At 43.1% G+C, this 13,679-nt stretch overlaps 1 protein-coding gene across 11 annotated transcripts in view; it reads left to right on the top strand.

Annotated features, from left to right (window-relative positions):
- The window catches only part of aatkb (apoptosis-associated tyrosine kinase b), a 302,389-nt gene that overhangs the window by 268,082 nt on the left and 20,628 nt on the right, over positions 1-13,679 (top strand). For 10 of the 11 annotated variants that reach the window (XR_013580640.1, XM_078571176.1, XM_078571183.1 and 7 more), the window contains 3 exons: positions 3,676-3,763; positions 9,535-9,668; positions 12,142-12,226. Coding sequence is in view for 10 of the 11 variants with exons in the window: in XM_078571176.1 (XP_078427302.1) it covers positions 3,676-3,763; positions 9,535-9,668; positions 12,142-12,226 (307 nt within the window). In the remaining variant the exon portion in view is untranslated. Of the gene's footprint in view, positions 1-3,675; positions 3,764-9,534; positions 9,669-10,854; positions 10,961-12,141; positions 12,227-13,679 lie in introns of those variants that run through there. The other variant, XM_078571184.1, reaches the window with a different exon arrangement.

Raw genomic sequence — 13,679 nt, 5'->3', positions numbered from 1 at the left:
TCTACTAAACATTCTCTGAACTGCTACCAATGCATTCACATCCTTCCTCAAAGAAGGAGACTGTACACAGTACTCCAGATGTGGTCTCACCAATGTCCTATATAACTAAAGCATAATCTCACTACCATTGTACTCAATTCCCCTTGCAATAAACGATAACATACTATTAGCTTTGCTAATTATTTGCTGTACCTGCATACTAATCTTTTGCGATTCATGCACTAAGGCACCCAGATCTTTGCCTACTCACCTAACCTATCTATATGCTTTCGTAGCCTCCTTATGTCCTCTTCACAACTTACTTTCCTACCTATCTGCGTCATCAGTAAATTTAGCAACCATACCATCAATTCCTTCATCCAAATTATTGATATAAATTGTAAAGAGTTCAGGCCCCAGCACTGATCCTGTGGCACATCACCCATCATATCCTGCCAGCCAGAAAATGACCCATTTATGCCTACTCTCTGTTTCCTGTTAGCTGGCCAGCCTTCTATCCATGCCAATATGTTACCCCCTACACCATGAGCTTTTATTTTCTACAATAATCTTTGATGAGGCACCTTATCAAATGCCTTCTGAAAATCTAAGTACAGTACATCCACTGGTTCTCCCTTATCCACAGTACCTATTACTTCTTCAAAGAACTCCAATAAATTGATTAAACATGATTTCCCTTTCACAAAACCATGTTTAAGCTGTCTGATTACCTTGAATTTATCAAAGTGCCCTGTTATAATGTCTTTAATAATAACTTCTAACATTTTCCCTATGACATATGTTATGTTAACTGACCAACGGTTTCCTGCTTTCTGTTTCCCTCCCTTTTTGGATAAAGGAGTTACATTAGCTATTTTCCAATCCAATGGAACCTTCCCTGAATCTAGTGAATTTTGGAAATTAAAACCAACGCACAAACTATCTCACTAGCCACTTCTTTTAAGACCCTAGGATGAAATCCATCAGGACCCGGGGACTTGTCAACCCACAGTTCCAACAATTTGCTAAGTACCATTTCCCTGGTGATTGTAATTTCCTTGAGTTCCTCTCTTCCAATTCCTGATTTACAGCTATTTCTGGGATGATTCTTATATCCTCTATAGTGAAGACCAATGAAAAACGCTTTACCAGTGGTTAAGCACCTTTAAATTATAGTCACTGCTATAGGATAATGCAGCTAATACGAAAAGAAAGGGAAGTTAAAGCATGATGATGCTTTCTAAATGGAAAACAGGAATGTTTCTCTGCTGTACACTGAATTCTGCAAGTGAGAAATTTGGGTTCAAGATAAGATCACTGAAATAAATGGAAATTCAGACAGAAATTATTGAGGGAAGGGATACAGGGAAGAAATTGCCAAACAAGAATATTTAAGGAAATAGTAAAGTTCCTGATACCCAAAGGGATTCCTTGTTAACAGGGTCCAAGCTGGTTAGTGAAGCCAAAACCAAGACACAGAGCTTTTCTTAATGAGAGAGTTTATTAACTTGTTCAGTCTCACAGCTCTCCTTCCACTCAACCTAGTATCTCAGCTATCCCCTATTTATATGCTCTTTTAATAAAACCATAAATCAATTCTGATTGGCTGTTGATTTTTTAAAAATTCTCTCATGGGATGTGGGCATCACTGGCAAGGCCAGCATTTGTTCCCCATCCCTAATTGCCCTTAAACTGAGTGGCTTTCAGCCATTTCAGTGGGCAGTTAAGAGTCAACCAGATTGCTGTGGGCCTGGGGTCACTTGGACCAGACCAGGTAAGGACATCAGTGAACCAGGTGGGTTTTTACAATAATCAATGGTCACCATTACTGAGACTAGCTTTTTATTCCCGATTTTTATTAATTAGATTAAAATTCCACCAGCTGCTATGGTGAGATTTGAACCCATGATCCCATAACCTAGACTCCTTAGTTACTAGTCTAGTGACATCGCCACAACACCATTATCTCCCCAATGCAAGTATAATGGAAGTGGAGCAGAGAGGGCCATGTGTATAGTTAATGAATTAGAGACCCCATTTCACATTGCAGGGATAGGGTTAATTTGCAGATCCAGGGGGCAACCACATTGTACCAGCCAGGTCACATCAGTGTAGCCATTGATCTACCTGCTTCAAGGTTAGAGGAGCACCAATGCCATACTACTAGTACAACTGGTCCACCAAGTTGCTCAGGCTATCCTAATTACATTATATCATGGCCCAGTGATGCACAATAATACTTCATAACACTTCCTGAGGATTCCATTGATCTCCAACAGTATACCATCATTGACACCTCCACCATCAACATCCTGGCAGTCACCATTGACCAGGAGTTAACTATTCCAGCCATATAAATACTATGGCTGCAACATTAAGTCAAAAACTGGGAATTTTGTGGCAAATACCTCACTTCCTGATTCCCCAAAGTCTGTCCACCATCAACAAGGCACAAGTCAAGAGTTTGATGGAATATTCTCCACTTGCTCGGATGAGTGCAGCTCCAACAACACTCAGGAGACTCAACACAGTCCAGGACAAAACAGCCCACTTGATCAGCACCCCATCGACCACCTTAAATGTGAACTCCCTCCACCACTGCCACACAGTGCATACCATCCATAAGATGCAGTGCAGTAACTCACCGAGGCTCCTTCAACAGCACCTTCCAAACCCACGACCTCTACCACCTTGAAGGACAAGGGCAGCAGATGCATGGGCAGACCACCACCTGCAAATTCCCCTTCAAGCCACACAACATCCTGACTTGAAACTATATCACTGTTCCTTCACTGTCACTGGGCCAAAACCCTGAAATTCCCTCCCTAACAGCACTGTGGGTGTACCCACACCATATGGACTGCAGCGGTTCAAGAAGGTGACTCACCACCACCTTCTCAAGGGCAGTTAGGGATGGGCAGTATATGCCAGCCTTGCCAGCGACTGCTGATTCTCATAAATTAATTTTTAAAAATGGAGCGATTGTTTTCCAGATACAAGCATCTGTTAGGAAATCCACAGTACTGATTTGTGAAATGAAGTAAACATTGGGAGCACTCAACAGATTAGTCAGCATCTGTTGAGAGAACAGAGAAGTTAATATTTCAGATTTAGACCCGTGATGACAACTGGCCTGGCAATGAAATGTTAACCCATCTGTTCTCTCCACAGATGCTGAATGACCAGTAAAATATTTTTAGCATTTTCCATTTTTGTTTCAAAGGCGGACGTCAACAACATTTTAATTTTTTTATTAATATTGACTCAATTTTCTGATATTTAATGTCCTTCATGCAGATCTAAATAGCTCCATTTCATACCTTGTCATTCCATCTTTCTTAAAATAACCTATACTTATGTTAGTAAATGCAGTCGATAGAGGACACAGATAGACGACAGACAGCAGTGCTCTGTTTTCCCAAACTTTTGGATCATGCTCCTTTTTCCATTACTTTTAAGTTCTTAACCCAAAACCTTTGTTAAATTTCAGGCATGTTCTTAATCGATCAGTCAGTAGAGTGAGTGTAGTGTCATGATTCTTCATTACACTCAGAATATTAAGCATGCCAGACTTATCAGTGGGAGTGCAGTGTCAAAAAGCTATGGAAGATTTAGCGTCTATAGGGTTCCTCAGTAAGTGACATAGCACTTTAATGATCCACCCGCTAACATTTCACGGTATGATTTTTTTCACAGAAGCCTCCAGCATCCCAATCTGCTTCAGTGCCTAGCTCAGTTTACCGAGGTGACGCCTTATCTCCTCGTCATGGAGTTCTGTCAGCTGGTGAGTACGTACCAGTTCTGCAAGTTTGTTATCAGAGAGGGTGCAATATTTCACCATAGCCTCAGCATCTCGCTGCATCCTGCAACTTGAGAGAGCTTGCAAGGTAGTTGGTAACAGTTGTTGACTGACCCCTCAGCACCATCATGTGCAATGGCTGTTTAGCAGAAACAACATGGATGTGGACCATTACATAGGAACAGGAGTAGGCCATTCAGCCCATCAAGCCTGCTCCACAATTCGATTAAATCATGGCTGACCATCTACCTCAACACCATTTTCCCGCACTATCTCCATATCCCTTGATGTTATTAGTCTCCAGAAATCAATCGATTCCTGTCTTAAACATGCTCAATGATCAAGCTTCCATAGCCCTCTGGGGTAGAGAATTCCAAAGGTTCACCACCCTCTGTTTGAAGAAGTTCCTCTTCATCTCGGTCTTAAATGGCCTGCCCCTCATCCTGAAATTATGCCCCCTGCTTCTAGACTCACCATCCTATCTAAACTTTCTATCTGCATCTACCCTGCCAAGCCCTGTAAGAATTTTGTAAGTTTCAATGAGATCACCTCTCATTCTTCAAAACTGCATGGAGTTACCATGGACATTGCTGGCGTCCTTCTTCAGTTGTTTATAGAATTCCAAGCAGAGCTCCCATGGCGCAGCTCATAGGAAGGGGGGATTACAGGGGTGCAATAAAGAGAAGAAATATGCAGCAACCTGAGGCACTAAATGCCACCAAATCTCCTCAGTTTGTAACCAAAACATCACCAGGACCTTTTACATAAAGATTTCCCACTTTACCTGATTTCATGTTATATGTTAGCAAAACTGTGACCAAAAATGTGGGCAATTGTGGCAAGTGGGCCCTACACAAGATTTTAAAATATAAAATAGATCTTAAAAAGCCCTGTTTTTCACCTTTCATTTATATTTAGCGCACAAGCCCCTGTTATAACAACTTTCAGATTTCAAGAGCGCTTCTGGACTGCTAGGATTGTTTTTGCGCCATTAGTTTTTCTCACGCACAGTTGCATAAGATCAAAGGTCAACGGCAGAAATCAATCTGTGGGCAAGAGATGGAAGGCAATCACATCTTCCACCATTTCATGTAGACCCTGAGCTCCTAACGAAACCTTCTGGACATTAAGCTGAAACCCAACTCCATAAAGAGGCAGTTCACAGCTGGTAATAGTCGACTGATTCTTTAGAAGGATTTTGAGATTGCTTACGAGAGCCCTGAGTGGTTACATCCGGGACTCGTAATCCCAGCATGGAATCAGAATTCGCTTATTACACTTAATGTCGAATGTAACCATTACTTCTGGTGCTGTGGCAATCCTCAGCACTAATCGTTACCACAGAAAGTAGTTGAGACCAAAACATTGTATGCTTTCAAGAAGGAGTTAGATATAGCTCTTGGGGCGAAAGGGATCAAAGGATATGGGGAGAAAGCGGGAGTAGGCTATTGAGCTGGATGATCAGCCATGATCATAATGAATGGCGGAGCAGGCTCGAAGGGCCGAATGGCCTACTCCTGCTCCTAGTTTCTATGTTTCTAATCTGCTGGCCAGTTGGAAGAGTGATTGGGTTCTATGCCTTGGTTTGTTCAGAATCATTGGTGTTATAGTCTGGGGAGAGTGAAAGGCAAACCAGCAAGTGGGGCAGTCATAAGTATCCAAAGGATGACAAAGCTAACTGTTGCAAGGGGAGTGTCATATCCCACCTCATTCCAGCCTCTCTGTCCATTCTGCGCCACTGGAAATGGAGGTCTACAGGGATCTATGGGAAAGTCACGACATGAAAGGGTAAAACCATGCAGGAAGATACTCTGTGGAGAAATATTGACCTTGGTCTTACCTTTGACTTAAAAAAAACAGAAAAACGGAGTAAAGGCAAAATACTGCGGACGCTGGAAATCTGAAACAAAAACAAAAAATGCTGGAAAAACTCAGCAGGTCTGACAGCATCTGTGGAGAGAAAAACAGAGTTAACGTTTCGAGTCCACATGACTCTTCTTCAGAGCGAGAGGAAAATGGGGATTTTGTGTAAAGGTATTATCATCTGTTTCTCCTTTAACTCCCCTACTTTAGAGAGATGGCAAGTATCTTATATAATGGACGGCACCAAGAAACCATAACCCTGGCTGAATAAGCCTTACAGGGGAGGTGACCCTTCTGATTCCTTCTCACCAGTGCTGTCCCTTACCCATGGTGTACCATAGCAGAGAATTCCATTCTACAGAGAAAAAAGGAGGGATTACACTCGGAGTCTATGAACCTGACCTTCAAGCTTTACTGTGCGTCATCCTGAGAGGCGTATAGTGCAAGACTTGCTTTAGTTTCCCCTTTGATATCACTTTTTTATCAGCCAGAATGGATAAAGATGGCTCATCGTAGTTGTTACATTCTCAAGGGACATGTTGACAAATAACAGGGCATTGTTTTAAGGCCAGGATTTGAGCAAAGCCAGAGGACTGTATAGCAAACAGCTGCCACTGTGATTCTTCAGCACTCCCAGGAAACTCCTTGGGGGTTCAAAGAGGATAGGAGAGACATTTAACATGTGTTGTTTAAAGCTTTCCTTTTCTGCTTACCAAGACCACATTGGCTGTCAAGTGACAACCTCATTACCACAGCATTTTGACATGCACAGTCTGTGCACATTGACCTGTCAAAGTTGAGGCAAGTGGGATATAATCAACACTATTACAGCAAGCTGGACCGAGGAAACACCACTAGTCTTGACCTGTGTTAATATTATAAGATTCCACATATTCTCCAGCGGAGCACACATATTTTAGGTCCCTGCAGAAAGAAGCTTCACGAAAATATTGAATTTTGCAACAACAGCTTCCACTTAATTGCGACACATAATGAAACGTCCCAATGCACGAAATATCCACACCTCGACTTTCTGTGCAATATGAGCTAGTGACCGAGATGCATTCTGACAATGACCTTTTTTTAAGGTAAAGCTTTTAAAAATAGCACAGAGATATCTGAATGTGTTTACTGGAGATAGCCCGTGGAGGGGAATAAAAGCTGAAATTGGCGGAAATGCACAACAGGTCAGAGAGCATGGAAAAACAGAGGGTCATGTTTGGATTGGGAGCTCTGGTCACATCAGCCCTGATCAAATGTTCTAATGTAAACCACACACATGTCTTTTCTTCTGACAGACTCTGAGCAACCTGCTTTGCAATTGCAGCATTTGCATTTGGTCCTTTTTATCTGGGCCACAGGAACAGCTTTAGTACGGGTGCATTCTGATCAACTGATTCAGTATTATTTAGTTTATGTTTAAATATCGGCTTATGACTTAACCAGTGTGAATTGTTAAAATTATTGGTCAGCCCAAAGTGTACAGTTCTTCAATCCTAACGTGCTAAACTTCTAATCTATTGAGCAGGCTGGCTGCCTCCGACTAATTCAACCAGATTTGTTTGACACTCAAATAGCTTGTTAAATAAAAATAGTCAAACCAGTGGCGTTTTAAAATGCACATCACAGGATTATTGGGACGAAGTCATTAATCTGGATATGCGATGCCTCCTGGTGGTTTTATCTTGTCATTACAGCTCCAAATAAAAAAGATCAAATTTATTTTTGGTGTGTTTAAGCACAGGAAGTCGACAACATAAAGTACCAAAAGCCATTAGGTAAATAAGTAGAGGAATTGAGCACTATAAAAAAAAATGTTTCTACATAAATTGATATATAAACTGTCAGTGAGAGCACTTATCATAATATACATTCAATTAATATTTATTGAACTCAACTGTGGGCTACATTACAGAGACATAAACATGTATGTAAAGCTTTGCCCCTGGTGCTGCATTTTATAGTCTTGTTTGGTCAAGAGGATGGTAGATTACCCATGCTGCAGTCATTTGTATCCATTAAAACACAATTTTGAATTGGGTATATTTTACACAATGTATGAAAACTGCATAATATATTTAACTTCAATTGTATTTTTTATTACAGAGTATATATTCAGTTTTTGTACCGCACTCCACCCATGCCACAGAATAGTGATAGTGGCAAATAATGTCAGAAAGAAAGGACATGCATTTATTCAGCCTCTTTCACAAACTCAAGGCAATGAAGTACTTTACAGTGTAATCACTGTTGTGATGTGAAGAATGGCTGGAGCTACTTTATATACAACAAACAGGCTAGGCACCTTTACTTTTCAGCACTGTGCATTGAGGGGTAAACATTGACCAAGATATCTGGAGAACTCCCCTGCTCTTCTTCCAATACTGCGTGGGAACATCAACCGGGCACGGCTTTGGTTTAATATTCTCACACACCAGCTCTAGCAACATAGCATTCCCATATCACTGCACTGAAGTGTTAGCTTAGATTCCACAGTCAGATTCCGGGAGTGGGGCTTAACCCCATGAGGTTCTGATTCAGAGACAAGTGTGTTACCACCCAGCCAAGGCTTGGTAGTATGTGTTCAATCGCAAGATATCTTCAATCTCTGCAAATAACACAAGTTATTGTGCTGCACAAATAATACATTCTAGAGTATATACCTAATGACAAGAGATTGCAGGAGAACCATATGAGTTATTCTCACTCCCTTTAGAACCAGACTAGAACCAGGGCCCTTCCTTTATACTTCCTGCTGTTGTGGCTCTGGTTAGCCTCGTGTCTGAGTCAGAAGGTTGTCAAGGACATAATCCAGGCTACACTTCAGTGCAGTACTAAGGGAGTGCTGCACTGCTGGAGGTGCTACCTTTTGAGTGGCACATTAAACCAATCCGTCTGTCCTCTGGGGTCCAATGGTCACTATTTCCAAGACGAGTAGGGGAGTTATCCTCGGTGTTCTGGGCAGTATTTATCCCTCAGTTAACATTTCAAAAACAAATTACTTATCATATTGCTGTTTTTGGGAGTTTGGTGTGTGCTGCATTTCCTACATTACAACAGTGACTAGACTTCAGAAGTACTCCGTTGGACTTTGGGTTGTCCTGGGGTTGTGAAAGGTGCTACAGAGATGCAAATAATTCATCCATTTTGAGATGGCGATCACGTTACCAGTGTGACCCTCTTGGCCTGTCACTCCCACACCAATCTCTTGTAGGATATTAAAATTTTCACTGTGTTGCTAGCTGGCATACTTTTACATGTGCTTTGATGCAGGCTTGTAGAAACCAAGTAAGTGGGAACAGTAAGAGGTAAATTTTCCTTCTCACTGATCTTGGAGAACGCAGGGGCAGTGGTGGATGGGATGGGAAGACCCATTGAGGTAAGGTCTCCATCTCCACATGCTGATCACACGTTTCCCAAATTCCTGTAACTGAGCTTCCAGTTGCAGGAATATTACGATGAGGTGGCTGAGGGGTGTTCCCAGTCTCCTGTTTCACCTGCATTTCTCTGCATCAATGTGGTTCCCCAGTAGGGTGACGCATTGTCGTAGGGTTTATCCCAGGGCCCTCTGCGGACCGGCTGCTCTGCCTGTCAGCCTCAGGAGCAGCTTGAAGCGAGATGGAAAAGGTGATATCTAATGATTGCTAATGTCTCAGGATGTTCATAGCCTCACCCCAAGCAAACCACTGCCCCCCCCCTCTCCCTCTCGCCATGAACCTTGAAGCTCCATGATAACCAGTAGCGGTAGAGGAAATAGAGCAACATCAAGAGGTATAATTGTGTTCACCATTCCGATATCCAGTGTTCATTTTCTGTTGGTACAACAGACCAGCAAAGCAGATTATCCTAAACCTGTCGACTGATGTTTGCTCTTTTGCTGCTCTGTTCCCAAGGGTGACTTAAAAGGTTATCTGAGGACTCATAATGCAGCTGACGAATTGGCCCCTGACACTTCAACACTGCAGAGAATGGCATGTGAGATCACATCAGGCCTACAGTACCTCCATAGACATAATTACATACACAGGTAGGATGCTTTCTGTACTCTCTAAGACTCCCACATTCCTCCCGTAGTGTAAATTTAAATTAAGTTTTAATGACATTTCTGGAATTCAAATCTTTTATATATAGCTCTATTAATTGCCTCCTTGATTAAGGTTTGGGAAATCATCTGGAAGCCAGCAAGGATTCGGCACAATCTGGCTGTACTTTATCCATCTGGGAGAGTTAACCATGATGTGTTTAGAAACTAAATGCGCGTGGGTAGAATATTAAAAGGCATCTCTTGAGCTCAAGCAGCTGCTTTTCCACTGTCGCTGTTTCACTTGGGTCACAGGAACAGGGACAAAGCATTGCAGCAGAGAGCCATTGGCGCAAGAGGGGGGGACTTTCTATAACTTCAGGGGAGACCCCTGGTGGAACCCCTACTACCACAGTGCTTTTCACAATTCCATTGACAAGCAAGTGCCTTTTGAAACATGGAAAGCATTGGTATTATTGTGAGTGGCTGGTCAAATTACATTGATTTGACTAATTTCACGCAACAAAACTCGATTAAAAGCTGGCCATCTATCCTTTTCTAATGTAAACGCATTCAGCCTTATCTTTACAAACCTTGGAGCAATTCAAGTAAGAAAACCCTTTAACACAGCTTTAGAAGGTAGCACAGAATATGAGGAAGTATTCAGCACTACAGCGTAATGTAAAGTACAGTTATCGGTGACTCAGCCCGAAATGATCCTATTGAAGTGACTGACCCATGGGCATGATGGTATTGCTCCTGTGTACTGCAAGCTAAGAAATTACCAAGTTGCTGCTTTTTGCTACCTAAGTTTAAGATAAAAGTTGATGATGATTCTCAAAGGCTTATTTTCCCTTTTATTTTCAGCCTAATGATTGCTTTTGTCTCTTTTTTACACGTTTCTTTTTTCTCTGCTCTGTTTTTCTACCTTGTACCTGCTCGTCGTGACATTGTAGCTGTGGGTGATGATCTGTCAGGCCTGAAGCCACTCTCTCCTCCCTCCCTCCCACCCTCTCTCCCCCCACCACATCTACACCATCCCCCTCCCCTCCCCTCCCCCCCTTCCCCGCTGCACCCACATCTTTCCTGCCGTGGAGACCGTCATTGCTGTTCATTCCCTGCAACAATATCCTGGTGCTGACAGAGTGAACCTCACGGCTCCAGCATCAGTGATTTTGTTGCAGAGGGTGATCACTCACTGCTTGCCCAGCCGAGCTCACTCCCTGACTCGCGGTAAAACCGGGTTTAATCAGCAGCAGCTTCTCCGGTCAGACAGCCTGCTGCTCAGGTCCTGCCAGGTGATTCTCTCCAAAGGTTCTGACCTTTCTCTTCTTCACCTTTCGCCTAAGATTTGGTAAATTTGCTCAGGAAAGCGCGATGAGGTGTCAAGTCAAAAGAACTTTGCAATGACTACTTGTCACGGGTTGTTTCGAATGTGGTAGAGACAATGGCACCTTTTAAAGGAACGTGTTGAAGCAGGAAGATATAGGATTATTGGGAGAGGATAAAGAAGGGGACTGTTAGCAAAGGGCTAGCACAAACAAGGTGGGCTCCATAGCCTCCTTTCGTGCTGTAAACATCTATTTTAATGATTTTTGGCTCCCACTGTTCATAGCCTCCCCATTATATACTGTTGCAAGGCCGTCTTCCACCCCCATGTTATAATGTGGTTCTGCACCTCCTTGGTTAGAGCTCAAGTCATTTTCCACTCTCAAGTGATGCTCTTCAGCATAGTCACTATGAAGTGCATGGGATTGGCCTGATCGTCACCCATTCTTGTGGGGCAGTAACTCACCTCCAGCTGGAAGCATTCCCAATCCCTGTAGGCCAGACCACACAGCGCTCAGCCTGTCGGAGCAGCAGCGCACTGCACCAAACAGTTATAACAAGGCAAGTGACTCGCAGGCTTCCCTATCAAGTGGGCTCCCCAAGTAAAATGCTTCAGAAAAAAATTAAAATCTCTCAACCTGGAATATTTTAAAACAATATATGGTTTCGGGTGCTCCTCAATGTTTCAGCAAGTTTCTCTTAGTCATTACCTGCAACTTGGAGTATCCCCGGTTCAAAGCCTGGCCTGTATTGGTGAGGCTGATCTCCGCTGGGAAGGGTGAAGCCTGTAGGGATTGGCACCAGTGTCCCCCGATCCCATGGGAACAATTGGCTCTGATTGCTACCCGGCCATTTGCTGGTAAAATGTCACACCCGCACATCTTGTGAGGGCAGGGGCAAGCTTGGTTGACTAACCTCCTAACCTGTCATAGTCGCAGGTTGCAAGGTGATGATACCATGTTGGGGGTTGAACCAGCTTCAAACCTTTGTACAATTAATGAGCACTTGGCTAAAGTGAGTGTTTGATGCCTATGGGTCACACCCTAGCAAGGCCTTCAGGAGATGAAGAGAATTGACTATGATCAAGTAGCGATTGTACCGATTTGCAACTAATGTTACAGAGTAATGGCTGTGGTTCTCCTTTATTCAGTGACATGGCCCTGCGAAACTGTTTGCTGTCTGCAGACCTAACTGTTAAAATTGGAGACTACGGACTGTCTCACAATAAGTACAAGGTAAACGAAGAAGGAATAAAGAATCGGGTGCATGTTTGAGCTGTGCGCTATTTAATTTTTGGCGTGCTTTCTAGTTACTAAATAACACATTGTATAATGCCATTTCGGGAATGTCGGGAAGTTATAAGATTGTGTTTGGCTGAAATTCCCACCCGAAGTCAACGGATCTTTGGCCGGCCCTATCAAAATTTCCATCCCACCTGCAACGATTCCCGACGTGGGTGGGCCCGGAAAATCCCTGGTTTCCTGTTGTCGGTTCAACGGGAAATCCATTCGAAGAAGGTATGGGTTTATGAGGTGATGCGGGGTTCTTGTGAGTAGTCTAAACCTATCACACAATTGGGAGCACTGTCCACACTGTTCCATCCATTGACTGGGGCATCATTGAGATAGGTTGGCTATGCTCCCTCCCAGTCAAGGAATGACACGGGTGAACTTCCCAAAAAAATTATCAAGAGAGATCGTTAACAACAAAACAGAAAAACTACTCAGTACGTTAAATCAGCATTGGAAAGGGAGACTGAGGATTCGGGTATGGCCTGGTGAAGAGTCACAAAATACCTAGTTAAGGTCAGTAAGGTAGTCTAGGGGTTATGCTCGTGCACTAACAATCCATAGTTGTCACAAGTTTAGATCCCGCCACGGTTGGTTAATTTAATAAATGTGGTATTTTTTGGACTGATCTGAGAACAAAATTATCACCAAAGCTGCCATTTTTTTTGAAAATGTAACTGGTTCACTGATGCCCTTCAGGGAAGAGAACTTGCCGTCCCTACACATTCCCTTCACATCCCTGTTGAAAGGCTTAGTGAGGAGTTGACACCAGCTACAAACCAGCCGCACTGTGGGAGCAGCATTACCACGTGCAGTGCAATGGTTCAAGCAGAAGGCCCGAACACCACCATCTCAGGTCAACCAAGGGATGGACAATAAGTGCCAGCCTTTCCACTGTCACCCATAGTGAGCGACCTGTTGTGGATTTTTCTTTTTTTTTGTGTTTCCAACATTTAATTTTCTTTTCAATCTCCACTTCAGGAAAGTTGTTATCAACCAGCGGGTTGCTGAATTTGCTGCAAGAGAGCAACGTGGCTGAGATTGGCTATTTATTACTAGTAGTCTCCACCATCAAACTGGACCAGTTGCCCTTGCAGAAACCCACTTGGCATGTACTTAAAAGATACCCCTATGAGATCATAAGATCATAAGAAATAGGAGTAGGCCATTCAGCCCATCGAGCCTACGTCAACATTCAATAAAGTTATGGCTGGCCTGATTGTGGCCTTAATGCCACTTTTTTGCCTCTCCTCCATAACCCTTGATTCCCTTTCTTTCCCTCCCAACTCTGCCTAACACAATCTTGAATATATTCAATGACCCAGCCTCCACTGCTCTCCGGGGAAGAGGATTCCAGAGACTAACAACCCTCTGAGAGAAGAAATTCCTCATCATCCCT

This window comes from Cetorhinus maximus, chromosome 24, assembly GCF_964194155.1.
Source record: "Cetorhinus maximus chromosome 24, sCetMax3.hap1.1, whole genome shotgun sequence".
Classification (NCBI taxonomy): domain Eukaryota; kingdom Metazoa; phylum Chordata; class Chondrichthyes; order Lamniformes; family Cetorhinidae; genus Cetorhinus; species Cetorhinus maximus.
Note: the sequence above shows the minus strand (reverse complement) of the source record. Positions and strands in the feature narration are given on the sequence as shown.